Raw genomic sequence first — 21349 nt, forward strand, 5'->3', positions numbered from 1 at the left:
GACTTTGATAAACATCAATTTGCCTACAGGGGAAATAGGTCGACAGACGATGCCATAGCTACTGCTTTACACTCTGTAGCAAGTCATCTCGAGAAACCTGGAAGCTACGTCAGGATGCTTTTTGTTGACTACAGCTCGGCTTTTAACACCATTTTGCCGAGCATTCTCATCGAGAAGCTGACTGACTTGAAATTCTCCCCCGCTATCTGCGATTGGATTCAAGACTTTCTTAGGGATCGGGTACAAACAGTGAGGGTCGGGTCTGCTTTGTCCACCCCCCTGAAGCTTTGCACCGGCACGCCACAGGGCTGTGTGCTTAGCCCCTACCTGTACTCTTTATACACTTATGATTGTGTATCATCTGACCCATCCACTGCGATAATCAAGTTCGCAGATGATACAACTGTGGTGGGTCTTATTACAGGTGGGGATGAGACAGCATATAGGGCGGAGGTACAAAAACTATCCATATGGTGTAGTAACAACAACTTGCACCTAAACATCAGCAAGACGAAAGAGATGGTGTTAGACTTCCGGAGAAAAAAAGAGGAACCTGCCCCACTTTACATCGGGGAGGACTGTGTAGAGAGAGTTCCCTCCTTTAAATTTCTGGGAGTCTACCTCTGTGAAGATCTGACCTGGAAAGTTAACACAACCCAGGTGGCTAGAAAGGCCCAACAGAGGCTTCACTTTCTTAGGATCTTGCGGAAGAACAGGGTAGAACAACAGCTAATGACCCTCTTTTACCGGTCTACCATAGAGAGCGTCCTCTCATATGGTATTGTGGTTTGGTATGCCGGTCTGACAGCCGCGGATAGGAAAGTATTACAGAGGGTAGTGAGCACAGCACAAGACATTGTGGGCTGTTCCCTGACACCACTGGATGACATCGCCAGGGCTCGTTGCCTTGGAAGAGTGAGGAAGATTCTCAGGGATGACTCACACCCTGGACGGTATCTCTTTACTCTCCTACCATCCGGTAGGAGATATAGGAATATAGCCAGCCGTACCAACAGGCTGAAGAATAGCTTTAATCCGTGGGCTGTTAGGCTTTTGAATGGGATGTAATCTTATGCAGAGTTGACTTGGGAGGCCCGTGTGTGGTGTAGTTGGTTCACATAGTGTGGTGGGATGGAGGGTTTGTTGTCACTGTGTGTTGGGGGGAGAGAGCACAGGGGGAGGCTCAGCTAATCTCAATGTACACATGTTGTACTTTGACAATAAAGGTTTATTATTATTCAGGTCCTTCCAAAAGACCGCTAAGGTCAGGACTGGTCTGACCTCAGGGACAATGATGTTCTAGAACGGGGTGTCAAACTCAATTTCATTGAGGGCCACATCAGCATTGCGGTTGCCCTCAAGGGGCCAGGTGGGTATGACCAGGGTGGGCGTGGCCTACTGGGTGGGCGTGGCTAGAGTGCGTATGGCCTACTGGGTGGGCATGGCCAGCTCTACATCTACATGGGGGCCTGGGCAGGAGTAGGACAGATCTGATGGTCTCTGGCAGAAGGAGGGTCTCTGGGCCAGGGCCAAGGCAGCAGGGGCCGGTCCCTCACTGTTTCCAGGATGGCTTCGCGGGCCGCATGAAACCACTTCGCAGGCCGGATCCGGCCCCCGGGCCTTGTGTTTGACATGTCTGTTCTAGAAGATGGGTTCCTCAGCATGAAAAACTCCTGGGTCCTGTCAGATGACATTTCTCACTGGACAGGACCCGCTAATCCACTGAACCTGAAGGGATGGATGGTTGTAAGCAGGGAGACATAGTCCGTCAACTAACTCCACCCTGCAATGGAAGACTTCATAAGACTTTTATCAGCACCTTGACTTCAACTTGGAAGGAAACTGGTAACCTACGCAGCTCAAAGAGCAGAAGTGTAACATCCACTGATCTAGATGCACACACAAGTGCCTGTGACACTGTATTTTACACCAGCTGAAGCTTCTGGATGCCCTTCAAAAGCACCCCCACAGAGAGCACATTGAAATGTGTCGAGGGTGTGACCTATAGTTACAACTGTAAGAGTGATAAAAGCAGAAAGGACATTATGAGAACTTCTTCTCTAGCCACCTCACTTCCTCTCTTCTCCTTAAGGATCCTCAGAAACGGAGCAATATTTATTTATTTATTTATTTATTTATTTAAATTTATATACCGCCCTTTCTGGAAGGACTCAGGGCGGTTTACAGGGCATTTAAAAGAAAGTCAGTACAAACGTTAAAACAAATTAAAAAAGATTAAATAAAACCCTGAGAAAAATAAAAAACAGAGTTAAAATTAAAATTAAAAAATTCTCAGCCTGGGCCAGAGAGCTCGAAGAGCCAGGTCTTCAGGTCCCGGCGGAATGAACGGAGGTTGGGGGCAGTCCTAAGCTCCGCAGGCAGTTGGTTCCACAGGGCAGGTGCACCCACTGAGAAGGCCCTACCCCTGGGTGTTACCCGCCGGCAATCTTTAACCGGCGGCACCCTGAGAAGACCCTCCCTGTGGGAGCGCACTGGACGAAGGGAGCTTGATGCTGGCAGCAGGTGTTCCCTCAAATATCCCGGACCCTCGCCATTTAGGGCTTTATAGGTCATCACCAGCACCTTGAGCCCCACAGGTTGCCTTTTCAAAATGACTATCTCTGAGCTTTGAGGCTAGTAACACCAGGCCTTGAGAAGGTATTTCATGTCACTCTAGACTGGCTATCAGGAACAGACACATGGATTGATTCTGCCCTAAAGGCAAGTCCTGAGAATTACGCTCCTGAATTCCCAGATCTTTTTTTTTTCATTTTGAACGGCACTTGGTGTAAGAAGAGTACTGTATGGAAGCTTTTGAACTTTGATGTCAGCGAAGTCATCTGAGACTGCTATGGATAAGGGCGAAGGTTCATTCTCAGAGCTTGTGGGTTGGTTTCGTTACCAGGCTAGGTAACATTTTCAGCGGCTTTTAAGGGATATCTGTGTCAGTGCTTTTCTGTTTATAAGGACTTCAGGTGTGGGTGTTGTGATGGGGAGTTTACATCAGCCCAGGGTCATCAGAAGGTGAACTGCTAGGGGGAGGGGGCTTGTATGGGTTGGTGTTGCCTCCGGTTGGCTGTGAGGTTGATTTGGATTCTGAGAGGTTTGTAGGCTGGTTGCAGTTCAAGGTGTCTGTTGATGGAATGGCTTGTGGGAGTACTGGGCTTTGATGAACTCACGAGTGTGGCAGGGGTGTGTGTGGCCGATGATTTTAGTGTTGCTCCAATCGAACTGGTGTTGTTTAGTGTTAGTGTTGCTCCAATCGAAATGGTGTTGTTTGGTGTTAGTGTTGCTCCAGTCGAATTGGAGCAACACTGAAATCATTGGCCACACTACCACCCACCATGCTCATGAGTTCATCAAATCTGGCATTCCACAAACAATTCCATTACATTGACCCATCACAAGCATCTCTTTGATGATCAAACCTGACCGATCACAAGACCCTCACTTGACACACCCACACCTGAGGCCCTTATAAACAGAACAGCACTGACACAGATGTCCTCTAAACACCACAAAAGATGTTACCTACAGTAGCCCGGTAATGAAACATTTTCAGAAACCAACCCACAAGCTCAGAGAATGAACTTTCACCCTCATTGTAAACCTGAGCTACAGATATTCGCCACTATTGCATACTATGGATAACCAAGAAAACAAATACAGAAGAAAAAATGAGAGGGGGGAAGGGAAATTCCCCCTTTACATCTACAGCAACCAATCATAGTGTAGATTGCCTCATGCATGAGTCAGCACTCTCTAACTGATCAGTTACAATTGTGTGTTGTGGCCTATTGTACACCTTACTGTTCCAGCTACCAAATTCAATATCCTAATAGAGTCCTTCGCTTAATGACAGCAATCCTGGGTCTGCCGCTAAAGGTTGTTAAATGATCTTGTTGGTCATTAGAGTCCCACATAAAGATGCCAGGTCCCTCAGAGGGATGGAGAAGACCTTGGAAGGCTCAGCACCAGCAGGGTTCAAGTGTCTCACCATTCTTCGCACCAAAATTCCTGTTCTGAGCCAAGTTGAGTGTTGCAACCTTCTTCTGTCCCAAAAGTGCTATTTCAGGAGGCAACTGGACTATCTTGTTTTTCTTTGAAGACGATTTGCTTCTCATCCAAGAAGCTTCTCCAGCTCTGACTGGATGGTGGGGAATGGAAAGATTTATACTCCTTGCAGACAGCTGGTTAATTTGCATTCTTTCAGAAAGTCGTTGAGTGAAGGATATAGACTATTTACATCTTCCATTCCCCACCATCCAGGCAGAGCTGAAGAAGCTTCTTGGATGAGAAGCGAAACGTCTTCAAAGAAAAACAAAAAAAGTCCAGTTGCCTCCCGAAAAAGCATCTTTGGAACCATTGTGACCTGGATGACTGAGGATCTCCATAGACATTTGACACCTCCTCTGGTTCCTTTTGTCAGCTTTCCATTCCTATAAGGCCCGGATGCCTTATTCCCACCTTTTGCCCTACTCTGAAGAGCAGCTTCAGCAGTCAGCAGCAAAACCTGGCAATTTAACCATTTCAAGAGGAAAGAAAAGGGTGCGGGGGGGGGGGGAGATGTCCTGAATCTCTTCACTTTCCAAGGCTTGGCTACAAATATGAAGAAGAAGGAGGAGGCCATCTTCCCTCATCAGTTAAGCTCTGTGTATCTTTCTTTATATATTCAGGCCACGTCCTTCCATTTTGGCAATGACCGCGGACTCAATATTGACCGTGTTACTCCTGCTTCGCCCAGAGCCTCCAAGTTCCCAGCCCACGACTGAGACCTTTCGAGCTTCCGTTGCTTCCCTTCTCGCCTGCGCAATGTTGACTCAGGGTCTTCAAGAACCCTCTGGGGCCATAACGGTTCACACGATGCCCTGTCCTGCAAAGAGAGAAAATGAAGACATCAAAACCCAAATTTATACTGACAATGTTTTTTTTCCCTTGTCCTCCAATTAGAATCATAGGGCTGGAAGGGGCCTTGGAGGTCTTGAACCGTCTGCTCAAGGCATGAGTCCTTATTAGATCTCAGTCATCCTCACCTCAACCGTGACAGAGATGAAGGAAAGCAACCAAAGAGGCTTAATATAAACAGCTCCTGATGTAGGTGTTGGGAGGGGGGAATCCTCACTTCTTCCCCAAAGTTCCTATCTATCTGTCTGTCTGTCTGTCTGTCTGTCTATCTATCTATCTATCTATCTATTGCCTATTTATTGTCTGTCTGCTTGTCAAGTCTATCTCTATATCTATTTATCTATCTATACATGTATCTATCACATTCTCACCTCACTGTTATCTATCTGTCTATCACCTGTCATCTATCTATCTATCTATCTATCTATCTATCTATCTATCTATCTATCTCTATCATTCTATCACCTCACCTGTCTATTGTCTTCAAATCTATATATCTCTCATTCTATCATCACTTATCTATCATTCTATTACCTATCACCTGTCTTCCATCTATCCATCTATCTATCTATCTATCTATCTATCTATCTATCTATCTATCTATCTATCTATCTATCTCATTCTATCACCTATCACCTGTCTATTGTCTTCAAATCTATATCTATATCTATCTATATCTATCTATCTATCTATCTATCTCATTCTATCATCTATCACTTAGCTATCATTCTATTACCTATCACCTGTCTTCCATCTATCTATCTATCTTTATCATCTATTTATCTATGCATCTATCATTTTCTATCACCTCAGTTATCTATGTCTGCCTGTGTCAATCATCTATCATCTGTCATCTATCTAACTGACTGTCTGTCTGCCTGTTTGTCTGTCTATCTATCTATCAACTTGTATGACGCTCATCTCACAGAATTTATCCTTGCAGCTCACCATCTCCAGGGAGCTTTTTCCTGGACATACAAACACACACACACACACACACACACTCTGCCACCCTTTGTTTTGCCATCCTCCCTCCTTCCCTCCCTTCTCTCCCTCCCTTCCAGTCCTTTTTGGATAGAAACCCCCCATTTCCCCATAGTGACCCCAGCTCCAGCTCCTCTTCCTGGCTCCTTCCCCGTCTCCTTCTCCTCCCTCAGAGCTGATGGGTGTGAGAGACTGAGATGGACTGGATCTTCCCTGCAGAGCAGCCAATCACAGGGTCTCCAGCTGGAGGGGCTGAGCCCCAGAGGAGTCCCAAGCAGCCCACAATCCCTTTCATGGTTGCCTTAGATTAGAATGACTTTGGGGGTGAATGTTCCCCCACCTAACACCTTAATAGTCTTGGCTCTTGGGTATTTCCCAAGCCTGGAGTTTTGCATCTCACATAGACTTCAGCCACAGTCAGACTCACCTCCAAGCTTACTTCAGATTGGGGCAATGATTCTGGTTGAATCTCATCTTCTGTGCCAGAAGTAGAGGAAACAGAAACATTTACTAAAGGAAAGTCACCAGGCGAAGTTTTATGTTTCCAACACTTGTCTGATAGATGGCAAAAAGAGAGGACAGAGGGTTAATTTTTTGGGGCGGGGGCAGAAGCTCCTGCCTCAGATAGAGAAGGACTCATGCTGCAATACTGCATTCTAGCCACTGAGCCACAAGGGCTCATTAACCAGTGGAACCACCTGTCTCCAGAAGCTGTGGGTGCTCCAACACTGGAAGCTTTTAACAAGACATTGGACAACCATTTGTCTGAAAAGGTATAGAGTCTCCTGCCTGAGCAGGGGGTTGGACTAGAAGATCTCCAAGGTCCCTTGCAACTCTGTTATTTTGCTAGTGACTTTTATGCAATTATGCTAAACCTTAGGGAATTCTGTTATTGGTAGAAGACGGAATGGGATGGGATGGGATGGGATGGGATGGGATGGGATGGGATGGGATGGAATGGAATAGAATAGAATAGAATAGAATAGAATAGAATAGAATAGAATAGAACAGGAAACAGAATAGAATAGAATAGAATAGAATAGAATAGAATAGAATAGAATAGAATAGAATAGAATAGAATAGAATAGAATAGAATAGAATAGAATAGAATAGAATAACAGGAAATAGAACAGAATGAATAGAATAGAATAGAATAGAATAGAATAGAATAGAATAGAATAGAATAGAATAGAATAGAATAGAATAGAATAGAATAACAGGAAATAGAACAGAACGAATAGAATAGAATAGAACAGAACAGATAATAGAATAGAATAGAATAGAATAGAATAGAATAGAATAGAATAGAATAGAATAGAATAGAATAGGAATAGAATAATAGAATAGAATAGAATAGAACAAAATAGATGGAAAATGAACAGAATAGAATAGAATAGAATAGAATAGAATAGAATAGAATAGAATAGAATAGAATAGAATAGAATAGAATAGAATAGAATAGAATAGAATAGAATAGAACAGAACAGAACAGATAGAATAGAATAGAATAGAATAGAATAGAATAGAATAGAATAGAATAGAATAGAATAGAATAGAATAGAATAGAATAGAATAATAGAATAGAATAGAATAGAATAGAATAGAATAGAATAGAATAGAATAGAATAGAATAGAATAAAATAGAATAGAATAGAATAGAATAGAATAGAATAGAATAGAATAGAACCTTCCAGGTCTTCTAGTCCAGCCCCCTGCTCAACCAGGAGAACTTATACCATTTCAGACAAGTGACTGTCCAGTCTTTTAAAAAGTGATGGAGCGGCCACAATTTCTGGAGGCAGATTGTTCCACTGGTTAATTGTCCTCACTGTTAGGAAATGTCTCCTTAATTCCAGGTTGCTTCTCTCTTTGGACAGTTTCCAATCGTTGTTTCTCATCTTGCCCTCTGGCAGTTTGAAGAATAGCTTGACCCCCTTCTTCTTTGTGGCAGCCTCTCAGATACACGAACGCTGCTCTCAGGTCACCCCTGTTTCTTCTTGTCTTTAGACTAGCCAGACTCAAGTCCTGCAGCCGTTCTTCATATGTTTTAGTCTCCAGGCTTTTGATCATTACACTCCCATTCGCAACCTAGATAGACTAAAAAAACAGCAGACCTGTCTGATCTCGAAGGTCTAGGCTGGGCTCTGATCGATTTAGCGCTTGCTCCTGAGAGTGGCAAGAGAGAAGCCTACATCGTAAGCAAGTCCAAAGGCACATCCTGGAAGAAGGAAACGGCAAGACCCTTCTTCACTGTTGCTGAGAAAATCACAAGCTTGTACCGAGCCACATTTGGTGAAGCTCCATTGAGGAGACACGCTGCCCACGTCCCTCCTCCGTCTCACGTCTCTTGTGCTGATTGGCAGCAGCACAAGCAGCAGCTTCTGCTGGACTTTCTTCCCTGTTATTGTCTGTCCCCAGCTGTGAGTGCAGTGGTAGTGACAGATTTTTATTTTCCTGGGCTCCAAGATCACCACAGATGGGGACTGCAGCCAAGAAATTAAAAGACGCTTGCTCCTCGGGAGGTAAGCCATGGCAAATCTAGACAGCACACTAAACACCAGAGACATCACGCTGCCAACAAAGGTGCGTATAGTCAAGGCTATGGTCTTCCCAGTTGCAATGTATGGCAGTGAAAGTTGGACCGTAAGAAAGGCCGAGCGCCAAAGAATTGAGGCCTTTGAACTATGGTGCTGGAGAAGACTCCTGCGAGTCCCTTGGACTGCAAGGCGATCAGACCGGTCAGTCCTAGAGGAGATCAACCCTGACTGCTCTTTAGAAGGCCAGATCCTGAAGCTGAAACTCAAATCCTTTGGCCACCTAAGGAGAAGGAAAGACTCACTGGAGAAGAGCCTCATGCTGGGAAAGGTTGAGGGCAAGAGAAGAAGAGGACGACAGAGAATGAGGTGGCTGGATGGACTCACTGAAGCAGGAGGCGTGAGCCTAAATGGACTCCAGAAGATGGTAGAGGACAGGAAGGCCTGGAGGAAAGTTGTCCATGGGGTTGCGATGGGTCAGACAGGACTTCGCAGCTAACAACAACAAAAGTTGTGAGTGCAAGTGGGGGGAGGGAGAAGACAAGGGGGCCCTTCCTCCATCACTCCTACCTTCTACCTGAACTCTTCTTCAGGGGCAAGATTATGGGTTTCTGGTGCTTCCCAGATCATTTGTTGGACTTTTCTTTGATTCCTGAGCCCCTGATATTTTCTCCTCTGGAGTAAGCCAACTGTAGCCAAAGAGGCTCCCTCCCAAACAGGAAGGTGGAACATTTTGAGACTTTTAGGAAATGGGGAAAAATGACTGCTTGGTTTCTTCCTCCTTTCTGACCCTTGTTCAAAATGCTGTTTGTGGGGAAGGGGTTTTTTTTTGGGGGGGGGGGGAATAGGTGAAACTCTCAGAGCAGATGTCTCTCATCCATACCAACAAAGTCAACACAGAAAAAGTCATGCCAGCAAAGTCAACACAGGACTGCGAGTCAGTGGATCTGTTTGTCTCACTTACATATCAAGAAGAGAAACACAGCTCCCAAGCTTGCAATCCCAATTCCCAGAAGAATCTTCCACCATATTGCGGCTAAAGAAGGAGAAACATGGTTTGGATTAGACAGATGCTGAGTTCCCTGAAGCGGAAATGCTGAGCAATGGAAGCCATTCCCAAGCTGCACTGGCCTCCAGGAAGTGCCCCCTCCACCTGGAGGAAGCCCCCTCTTCCTTCAAAACCATTCCTTCTGACCCCTGCAGCCTTAGAGGGGAGGGGCCCACTCCAGGTGGGGGCACTGCCTGCAGTTTGCAGAAGGCAGAAGAAGACAACAGAAGGAAGAGCCACAATTAAGGCAGCAGTCAGGTCTTGAAGAAACTGCCAATTAAGCCAAGAAATAAGTTTAAGGAAATGTATCCAAGAGGCCCTATAAGGGAATTCTCCCAGAAAGAAAACATAGTAGATCTACTATGAAGGTGAAATAATGTTTTCTTTTTGGAAGAATTATCTGATAGGTAGTGCTGTGGAAGCACCAAAAATACAGTAAAGTGACAATTATCTATCTATCTATCTATCTATCTATCTATCTATCTATCTATCTATCTATCTAATCTAATCTAATCTAATCTAATCTAATCTAATCTAATCTATCAATGTGTGGGGGGAGGGTTGTAACATTTTATGAAAGCCAGAAGTGTTTTATATGCCATAAAGCACCATTTCTGAGCCTGTTGGGGTTTCATATGGTTGTTAAACAACCATTCTTAGGTCCCGGACTACCTCTGTATACCACACCAAGCTGTGCCCTGCCCTGCCCTGCCCTGTCCTACCCTACTCTACCATACCCTAACAGACTCTACCCTATCATAGCATAGCCTACCCCACCTTACCATACATACCCTACCTCACCCTACTGTACCATACCATATTCCATCCTACCCTACCTTACCCTAACTACTTACCCACCCTACCCTACCTTAACCTACTACACCGAACCATACCCTAGCGTACCCTACCCTACCCTTCCCTAGTCTATCCCACCATACCATACCCTACCCTACCATATCCTACCCTACCCTTCCCTACCCTATCCCACCATACCATACCCTACTCTTCCATACCATACCATACCCTAGTCTAACCTATCATACCATACCATAGCATACCCTGCCCTACCGTACCTTACCATGCCCTACCCTGCCGTACCACCTACCGTACCGTACCTTACCATATCATACCTTCATACCTTTGTCCTCAAATACCCACTTCCAGCCTGCCTGTGAAAAATCACTTCTCTCTCATGACTAAATGCAGGACTATACTTCCTGTTCTCCAGTTTGTGATGATACATAACATTCCTCTCCCTATACTTTCCAACATGCTGAAGTATCTACATCTACATGTCCCAAAGGTGGCTAAGAAAGCCCGGTTGCCTTTTGAAAAGCAACGTTGGGACAACCATGATCTGGTTGATGGAGAATCTCTACAGATGCTTCTACATGTCATCTTAGCTCAGTTTCACCTGTTTCCTCCTTGAAAGGCAACACCAGGGGCTCCTGCAAGCCGTCATGCTCCAGGCGACACTGGTAACGGTCCCTCTCCTTGGGTTCGATCTCAATGCTGATCCAGACATAGTAGGTCCCATCTGAGTTGGGGGCCACGTTCCTCCGGATGGTTTCTTGTTCCCAGTTCTCTCCACCCCTTGTCCAGGTGGCCTGGATCTCCTTGGGGTAGAAGCCATAGGTCTGGCAGATGAGGACCTCCAGGCTGCCATTGGCCTTGCGGGTCACCTTCCCTACTGGGGGCTCTGCAGAAACAGCAGCAAGTTAAGGATGTCTTGAAAAAATTGCCAATTAAGCAAAGAAATCAGTTTAAGGCACGGGTCGGCAGCCCACAGCTCTGGAGCCACATGCAGCTCTTTCAGCCTTCTCCTGCGGCTCCCAGTCCTCTGCCATTTACAAAGAGAGAGAGAGACAGAGAGAGGCACTTGTGCTTCCCTTCTCTCTCTCTCTCTCTCTCTCTCTCTCTCTCTCTCTCTCTCTCTCTCTCTCTGTATGTGTGTGTGTGTGTGTGTATGTGTGTGTATGTAAAAAAGAGAGTGGTGTCATGCTGTTTTTGGAGAAGCTGACAAGTTTATTGGGCGGGGCTCCTGCCTTTGCTGTGTCTCCACAGGAAGCAGGAAGCAGCAGAAAGCAGGGCAGGAGAGCCAGCCCAATAAGAATGTGTGTCAGCTTGTCCGAGAACAGCGTGAAGCCAGCTTGCCAGGTGAGCAGAAGATCGGAGAGAGGGAGAGGAGGAGAGAGAGGGAGGGAGGGGGAGAGAGAGAGAGAGAACTCATACACAGCAGCCTCTATTTCTTTTTAATTAAACTCTTCAATCAAGCTCCCTCACTTGCGTGTGCGCACGGGTTTTGCAGCTCCCAGTGGTTTTTTTTTCCCCTCTGGGAAATGGATCCAAGTGGCTCTTTGAGTGTTTAAGGTTGCCCACCCCTGGTTTAAGGAAATGTATCAAAGAGGCCCTATAAGGGAATTCTCCCAGAAAGAAAACATAGTTTCAGCTTCATAATGTAGATCTATTAGGAAGGTGAAATAATGTTTTCTTTCTGGGAGAATTATCTAATAGGTAGTGCTGTAAAAGTGCCAAAATACAGTAAAGTGACAGTTCTCTATCTATCCATCCATCCATCTAATCTATCTTATCTATCTATCTATCTATGTGGGGAGGGTTGTGCTGGGAGCTCTGCAGAAAACGCAGCAACACAATTCCCAGGATTTTCTGGCCAGGTAATTTAATAGCAGAAAAGGGTCAGTACCGAAGTCAGTAAAAATGAGGACCCAAATTGTCGGGAGCAAGATGCTGACTCTGTAAACCACTCAGAGAGGGGTGTAAAGCGATATGAAGCAGTATATACATCTAAGTGCTATTGATATTTGGTCACTCACCTGTCTTCTCCAGAGCCTCCTTCCTGTAGGACAGGTACCTCTGCAGCAACTTGATGCAATTGTTCAGGTAAAAAATACTTTTCTGGGACCACTCTGGATCATGTTCCCACTCCTCCTTGACCTTCTCGGCCTGGGGCTGACCTGCCACCCATCTCTCCTTCTTGAAGCTGAGGAAGTCCACCCCATCATAGCCATAGTGGAAAAATGTGTCATTGTTCCCATCTTCACAGCCCACAATTGCCTGCCAGGTATGAAGCTCTAAAAGAGATCCAAAGAGGAATAGATGAGAAGGATCTAGTATAGGTAGTCCTCCACTTACGACAACAATTGGGCCCAAAATTTATGTAGCTACGTGAGAAATTGGTTGAGTTCCGCCCCATTTTACCACTTTTCTTGCCACCTTTGATAAGTGAACCACAGCAGTTGTTAAATTAAAGGTGGTCCTTGACATACAACTATGATGGAGCCAAAATTTTCTGTCGCTAAATGAGCCAGTGGTTAAGTGCTAAGAATGGAAGGAAACTCCTCCAGTTGGGTGCAGAAATGGAGCTCAGATCTTTATGTTTTAAGTAACTTATGACCACAACTGAGCCCCAAATTTATATTGTTAATTGAGAAATTGGTTAAGTGAGTTTTGCCCTGTTTTATGACCTTTCTTGTCACATTTGTTAAGTGAAAGAATAGAATAGAATAGAATAGAATAGAATAGAATAGAATAGAATAGAATAGAATAGAATAGAATAGAATAGAATAGAATAGAATAGAAATATTAGAATAGAGAAGAATAGATGGAAAATGAATAGAATAGAATAGAATAGAATAGAATAGAATAGAATAGAATAGAATAGAATAGAATAGAATAGAATAGAACAAAAGAGATGTAAAATTAGAATACAACAACAGAACAAAATAGATGGAAAAATGAATAGAATAGAATAGAATAGAATAGAATAGAATAGAATAGAATAGAATAGAATAGAATAGAATAGAATAGAATAGAATAGAATAGATGGAAAATTAGAATAGAATAGAACAGAACAGAATACGGTAGATGGAAAATTAGAATAGCATAGCATAGAATTTAATAGAACAGAACAGATGGGAAATGAATAGAACAGAACAGAATAGAATAGAATATCGTTATTGTCATTGTGTAACTCACAACAAAATTAAGTTTACTGCAGTTGTTAAATTAGTAACATAGTTGTTAAGTGAATCTGGCTTCCCCTTTCATTTTGCTGGTCAGAAGATCCCAAAAGGGAATCCCATGACTCTGGGACACTGCAACCATCATCAATATGAGTCTGTTGCCAACTGTCTGAATTTTGATCATGTGACCATGGGGGTGCTGCAATGATAGTTAAGTGTGAAAAACAGTTACTTTTTCCAATGCTGTTTTAGTTCTATTCTAGTCACTAAATGAAATGTTTTAAGTCGAGGACTCCCTGTAGTAACATCGTTGTTAATCTGGCTTTCCCCGTTGATTTTGCTTGTCAGAAGGTCGCAAAAGGGGATCTCACTGCAACCGTCATAAATAGGAACAAGTTGTCAAGCATCTGAGTGTGAATCACATGACCCTGGGGATGCTGAAATGGTCATAACTGTGAAAAACGGTCATGTCAGGGAATTACGCAGCCAGGGTCCAAATAGAGTCAAAGACGCTGACAAGAATTTGAAGTTTTATATAAATATATTTACAGTTAAGAGCGGCAAACAGGAGCATCGTCAGGTAAATCAAGAACCTCCCCCTTTTCACTCCAGGCAACCAATCACAGCTCAGATTCCCTCAGGCAGTGGCCAGCTCTCTTTAATCGATCAGCTATAACTGTGTGTTATTATTCATTTGTCCAACCCTTCACTGCTCCACCTATTAAATTTTAAATATCTTAACAACGGTCACTAAATGTTGTTGTAATTCGAGGACTAGCTTGTATTCCTCTCCTCAGGCGCTTTTCCCCTTTCATTGGGGCCATTAAGGAATCTCAGGCAAGGAACCCTGCCCTCATCTGGCCAGCAGAGGGAGCCCCAATCTCTCCTTCCTCTCTTAATCTCATAGAGAGGAAACTGATGTAATCTGGAAATAACAACAACAACAGTAACAACAACAACAACAACAACAACAACAACAACAACAACAACAACAACAACAACAACAACAATAATAATAATAATAATAATAATAATAATAATAATAATAATAATAATAATAATAATAATACTTCAGCATTCAAACAGACAAGCACCTGCAACACAACACACCGGACTTAACAATTATCGATAAGAAAGACAAAAAAGTCTGGATAGTAGACATGGCAGTGCCTGGAGACAGCAGAATAGACAAGAAAGAACTGGAGAAGATAACAAAATACAAAGACCTACAAATAGAAATAGAAAGATGTGGCAAAGGCAAGCAAGGGTAGTACCAATAATAATAGGCATCTTGGGTGCAATCCCAAAACAACTGGAGCACCACTGTATGTTTTAGCCCACAGTCCCCTGATCATCTTTGTTGCTCTTCTCTGCACTCTTTCTAGAGTCTCACCATCTTTTTTTACATCGTAGTGATCAAAAATGAGTTTTTCCTTCCAAGCTTTCACACTCATGCTGGAGTCCTTCAGGGAACCTCTCTAGCAGAGTGTGCACTATTCTGTATGGGGTATTTACAGTCCCTGTTCTGTGTGGCTTTTTAGATGTTGATTTGGGTGTGTTGATGGCTGACTTTTATGTCATTAGCTGTTGTTTGCTTGTGTTCCCCAGCCTTTGCCTCCTAAGTACTTGATACGCTGGTGGTAAATCAGCATTCCTGTTGACTGACAAGGGGCCTGTTTCCCAAGCTTCAATCACTTCCCTGGCTGTTTTTGTGCCTGCTCATCCAACAATCTTAGCTACAAAATTAAATGAAACTTTTAGTGATCCCTGCAATTAACTCTTTTTGGGTAGGGGCCGGAATATGAAGAATGTCTAAAGTGTGGGAGAAAATGTGAGTGAGGATGGGGGGTGGGGGTCATACCTTTGCAGGAAAGAAAATCTAACCTAGACATCAAATGTGGTAGGGCCTCTTCTCACCTTCAGTGAGGTTGTTGAGTTTTGACAAATTCTCCACTCACTCCTGAAGTCCCACTTAACAGGCAGAAAGATCACCTCCTTCACCTCCTCCATCCAGGACACCAGACTCTCCACCTTCCTGGTTTGGCTGTCAAAGTGAGTGATGGGCTGGGTGTGAATGAAAAGGGTCTAGGATTCCTCCTGCCTCAAGAAGCTGTGAATGCTCCAACACTGGAAGTTTTTAAGAAGAGACTGGACAGCCATTGTCTGAAATGGTATAGGGTTTCCTGCAGGGGGTTGGACTAGATGACCTCCAAGGTCCCTTCCAACATCGGGCTGTGTAGAATGTCTAGGTGAGGGAGATAATTGGGGATCAGGGGGTGGGGAGTGGGGTGTCTTTCCTTTACAGGAAAGAAAAGGTCACTATTACGCCCCAGGCAGGCACTGGAGGCCAAAAGTGAAACTGCTTCTGCTCACCTCCAGTCTGGTTGTCCAGTTTGGATAACTTCTCCAGGTCGATTCCAATCACCCACTCAAGATCTTGAAATGCCTTCTTCTCCTCCTTCCCCTCCTCCAACCAGGGCACAAAAGACTTCATCTTCCTGGTGAGGGTGTCATAGTGAGCGATGGGCTGGTCATCCAGGTAGCCTCTAATGGAGAAATGGGGCAGCCCCTGGCTGGGCACTGACAAACACAGGTAGGAATAACGTAGGGAGTGTGAGGGAGAGCCTGGTAAGGGAGAAGGGTAGAATTAGGGGGTCCGCGCTGCAGCTCCAGCCCAACATTTTATTTTCACATTTTATTGTCCCCCTCCCCACACTGCCACCAGAACAAGTGGTCTAACCTCTTTCGGCTGTGCTTGGGAGAAAAGATGGTGAGACTCTAGAAAGCGTACAGAGACATATAAAGGACTGTGGCTGGAATTGGGTATGTCTAGTTTAATGAAGAGAAGGATGAGGGGTGACATGACAGCAGTATTCCAATATCTCAGAGGTTGCCACAAAGAAGAGGTAGTCCAGCTATTCTCCAAAGCAGCAGAAGGCAGGACAAGAAGCAATGGATGGAAAGTAATCAAGGAGAGAAGCAACCTAAAATTAAGGAGAAATTTCCTGACAATGAGATCAATTAATCATTGGAACAACCTGCCTCCAGAAGTTGTGAATGCTCCAACGCTGGAAGTTTTTAAGAAGAGACTGGACAGCCATTTGTCTGAAATGTTATAGGGTTTCTTGCCTGAGCAGGGGGTTGGACTAAAAGACCTCCAAGGTTCCTTCCAACTCTACCAGTAATATTAGTAGTAGTAGTAGTAGTAGTAGTAGTAGTAAGGCCCATGCCTTTAAAGACAAAGAAGTTCCCAGCAGCTTCTGTCTGATTTTGAAAACATCTGGGCAGGTCCACATCTGGTTAAGGTGCCCACTACCCCTATAGCCCCTCTGAACCTTCGGGGTTCGCAGTGTGGGAAGTCAGTCCCTCCCCCTAAAGAAAGAAATATTTTTGGAAATATTAAAAGGCAGAATATATTTCCCTAAAGGATTTAAAAAGCAGAAACCAATCCCACCCCTAAGTCTTTCTGTCCCAAACAGAAACCAAGTCTGCAGAATTGCAGATGTGATAATCTTGTCTTTCTGAGTCAGGAAACTGGGATTAGGAAGAAAGATCCCTAGAATCAACAATCCCTTGCACCGAAAATCTAAGTCACCAGCCACAGCTCCAGGGAAGCAGGATACGACCTTTGGGACATAATAGGATTAACCCACCACCATCAGAATACCAGACAGGCACACACAGCATACACAGACGCAGGTCAAAGTTCATGCCACAGGAACAACTCCAAACAAAAGGCTCAAGAAGGTCTAAAACCCACTCCCTACATGTGCTCTCTCTCTCTCTTTCCTTCCAGAGCCATCTTTTTGTCTAGCTCTCCTCTTCAATAAACTGCAACCTTCTTTCTAAAGCAGTTGCCATGTTGTTTATTCCCGGCTTAGACAGAACCATGATGAAGAGTTTTCCTTCAACACCAGCCAGCTGCTGGTGGTCTGACCTCAATTGCAACCTCCCCTCCCCTTATCCATGGCAAGGAGAGCCACCAAAATCCGTTTCGCCTGGAGTTTCCTTGATAAAGAGTGGGATTTCTAACTGTCTCGAGAGAAGCAACCTCAACCCCCCCCCCAACACACACAAACACACAAACAGAGGCCATAGTGAGGTTTTCTGATCAGGGTAGGGTCCAATCTGAGGTAGCTGAGCTCCTTCCTTTGCCCGGCCACGAGGGAAAGGGGAAAGGGCAGGCAAATGGATTGGGCTCCAAAGGTTTCATTTTCACTTTCGCTCCGTTTTCTCGGAAATACAAAGCTGAGCTGGTTTACAAAAGAAACATCAAACGTTCTTAAGCAAGGCTCAGTGAAGCGCGAAGGAAAGAAGTTGGGGGGGAGAGAGAGAGAGAGACAGACCCAGGCAGGACACGAGCCCTTCTCCCTTTCTGCTTCTCTCTCTCTCTCTCTCTCTCGTTCTAAGATGGCGGCGCCTGGAATGGCTGCGGCTGCATTGGCTCTTGAAGGAGAATAGTTTTGGGAGGGATAGTAAGGGCTATAGGCCACATGATCAGGAAGATTTTAATGTGTTTGAGCAACATGGTGGAACTAAGGTAACATACGACATACGACCGACAATCTTTGCTGGCCTGGCGAGTTTCTAGTTGTTTTGGAACTGTTGGTGAGACCGTTAAAAGTCATTGGTGCTGTTTGAATTTGTTCTACCAGCAGTAAGATCTGGCCCAGTGATGGATTCTACTGCAAATCAGGGCTGTTTCCAGAGGAGGCAGAGGAGGAGAGGACCTGGAGCTTATGGAGCAAAGGAACTGGATGAGGCTGTCAGCAGGCCCAGAGGAAGAGAGAGAGGCTTTTGGAGGAGTTGGTGGCGGCAGCAGCATGCTCCAGGGGTGAAAAGAAGCAAGGCCTCTTTAAGGAAAAGGTGGAAGAGTCAGGATCAGAAAAAGGAAAAAAGGCGAGGTTGTCAGAATACAAGCGAATTTGACGGCTAATCCACATGGAGCCCCATTTCCATCTGTCCTGTTTGCCATCCTTCACTCCCTAGAGACTAAAATGGACAATGTGAAATTTGAGCGGCCCCGAACAAGGAGTATATATCGGAGGTGGTGACCCTTTGAGAGCTGTATGCAACGGAATTTCATTTCATTGGTGTACATTCAAAGTGACAATAAAGTTATCATCATCATTAGGCAGGACACGAGCCTTTCTCCCTTTCTGCTTCACACACACACACACATTCTCCCTCTCTCTCCCTCCCTCCCTCCCTCTCTCTCTCTCTCTTCCGAGATGACAAATTTGTTCAGGAAATCGCCGCGGCAGCCGCCCCGCTCTGTACATTCCCTTTCCACTTTCACTTTCTCTTTTCCCCAGAAACATAAACGCGAACCGATTACAAAAGAAACTTTAAAACGACTGAAACGAAGCGCGAAGGAGTTTGGGACGGGGGGGGGGAGAGAGGGAAAGGGGGGGGAAGAGAGACCCCAGGAAGGGCACACGCGCCCCTCCCCCCTTGATACTTCCTCTCCTCCCCCCCCCCCGCCGCCTACCGCCCGAGAGCCAATCCTTCCTCTCCTCCGCCCCCCTCCTCTTCCTACCCCACTCCGAACGTTCTCTTTTCACTTTCTCAGAAAGAAAATTCGAACTGAGTCCGAATGAAATCCGAGCAGTTGTTTTTTTAACGAGGCTTGGCGAAGCACCTGGAAAGGAAGCGGCTTGCGAGGGGGAGGGGAGGGGAGAGAAAGCCGGCCCATCACAGGCTCTTGCCCCTCCGTTTCTGCTTCTGCCCACCCCACTCACCGCAGCAGCCCCCGGGCACGGAGACCCCCAGCGCAGTGGCGTAGCGTGGGTTGTCAGCACCCGGGGCAAGGCAAGTAATTTGCACCCCCTAACCCGTGGATTTTAGCACTCAAGTCTCTTCCACTAGATTAAAGAAACCCTTTCCCCCTAAGCACATGTATTGTTTGTTATGAAAATACTGATGTAATTAAAGTAAAATGCATCTTATGCGCCCCCCCAGATGTTGCGCCCGGTGCGGCCGACCCCTCCTGCACCCCCCACGCTACACCACTGCCCCAGCGCCAACCCCAGGACCAAGAGGCACGCCAGGCATAGTGGCATCTTCTTCCAACCTGCCGGACATTTGACTTTCCCAACTAAGGGCACTTTCTCTCCGCCCCGCCGGACACACCCCATCCCGGGAGCTCCGCTGCAATTCTCCGCCCCTCCAGCCCATCAGCCGAGCTCCAGGACGCCACCCGATAAATGAGGTTTTTAGAGTGGTGACGGGGGAAGGGAACTTCAGAGCCGGCCCAGACTATGGTGGTACCTGACAGGGTTTGTCCGGTGCTGGGAACTAAGCCCGATTGGGCCAGTCCCCTGCTTGAAGAGTCAGATCCAGGAGGAGGAGCTATGCCAATCTCTCCATCCTACGATGGATCCCCTTTCCATCCTCCCACCCTCCCAACTCCAGATTTCCCCACCTCTGTTTTCCTATTCCCTCCACTCTTCCCCTGGCTGCAGCCAGGACACATCAATAATAACAATAACAACCACGATGGTGGTGGTGGTGGTGTTGGAAGGGACCTTGGAGGTCTTCTAGAGAAGGGTGAGGGGTGACATGATAGCAGTGTTCCAATATCTCAGGGGCTACCACAAAGAAGAGGGAGTCAAGCTATTCTCCAAAGCACCTAAAGGCAGGACAAGAAGCAAGGATGGAAACTAGTCAAGGAGAGAAGCAACCTAGAACTAAGGAGAAACTTCCTGACAGTTAGAACAATTAACCAGTGGAACAACCTGCCTCCAGAGGTGGTGAATGCTCCAACACTGGAGGTTTTTAAGAAGAGACTGGACAGCCATTTGCCTGAAATGGTATAAGGTTTCCTGCCTGAGCGGGGGGTTGGACTAGATGACCTCCAAGGTCCCTTCCAACTTTATTATTATTATTATTATTATTATTATTATTATTATTATTATTATTATTATTATTATCATCAACCCCCTGCTCAGGCAGGAGAAACCCTATACCATTTCAGACAAATGATTGTCCAACCACTTCTTAAAAACCTCCAGTGTCAGAGCATTCACCGCTTCTGGAGGCAGGTTGTTCCACTGGTTAATTGTTCCAGCTGTCAGGAAATTTCTCCTTAATTCTAGGTTGCTTCTCTTTTTTTTATTGAAAAGTTTTACAATACATTTTTAAAAAGAAAAACTCCCTCCCTCCTCCTCCCCTCCCCCTAACCCTCTCTTACCCTCCCCTCCCCCTCCCCTCCACTTCCCAGAGCTGAATACAGGGTATAAACTTTACAAACTTAAGCTAAAATATGCTAACAAACAAAAATAAAACATTAAATTATATCGCACTCTAAGTCTAGGTTGCTTCTCTCCTTGATTACATTGCTTCTTGTCCTGCCCTCAGGTCCTTTGGACAATAGCTTGACTCCCTCTTCCTTGTGGCAGCCCCTGAGATATTGGAACACTGCTATCATGTCCCCCCTCACCCTTCTCTTCATTAAACTACACATACCCAATTCCAGCAGCCGTTCCTTATATGTTTTAGCCTCCAGTCCCCTGATCATCTTTGTTGCTCTTCTCTGTACTCTTTCCAGAGTCTCAACATCTTTTTTACATCGTGGTGACCAAAAATGGATGCATTGTAAAGTCGTAGTAACACTTCCTGGGGTGGAAGGAGGGGACAATCATTAAAAGAGGGCCTCAGTCTTTGGAAGCCAAGTCTTTTAAAATTATTTTTAATTGATCTTTTTAAATTATGAACCTTCACCCTAAAGCAGCGGGCCCCCAAGCTTTGGGGCACCAGGGAGGTTTTTCTGCCGACTGGTGAGGGTGTGGTTTTGTGTGCTGCCTGCATCACAAGGATGGGGTCCACTGACCAGGGGCTTGGAAGGTAACACCATGAATTTATAGCTCACAATCAGTTTGTTACTAGGAGGCCAT

General features: G+C 45.4%; 2 protein-coding genes across 2 annotated transcripts in view; both read right to left on the reverse strand.

Annotated features, from left to right (window-relative positions):
- Positions 1-21349, reverse strand: part of LOC310634712 (major histocompatibility complex class I-related gene protein-like) — a gene marked incomplete at both ends in the record, with an annotated part of 92312 nt that overhangs the window by 19377 nt on the left and 51586 nt on the right. The gene's annotated exons all lie outside the window — the stretch shown is intronic.
- On the reverse strand, positions 1598-19564 carry LOC310635917 (major histocompatibility complex class I-related gene protein-like). The gene is made up of 8 exons (XM_083355302.1): positions 19469-19564; positions 19196-19220; positions 15828-16079; positions 12306-12563; positions 10886-11170; positions 9388-9459; positions 6317-6444; positions 1598-4873 (listed from the first exon to the last, which is right to left on the reverse strand). Exons 1-8 carry the CDS (start codon positions 19514-19516, stop codon positions 4673-4675), a joined length of 1269 nt encoding a protein of 422 aa, XP_083211428.1. The 5' UTR covers positions 19517-19564; the 3' UTR covers positions 1598-4672.

The sequence above is a fragment of the Vipera ursinii genome (genome assembly GCF_947247035.1).
Source record: "Vipera ursinii genome assembly, chromosome: 2".
In the NCBI taxonomy this organism is placed as follows: domain Eukaryota; kingdom Metazoa; phylum Chordata; class Lepidosauria; order Squamata; family Viperidae; genus Vipera; species Vipera ursinii.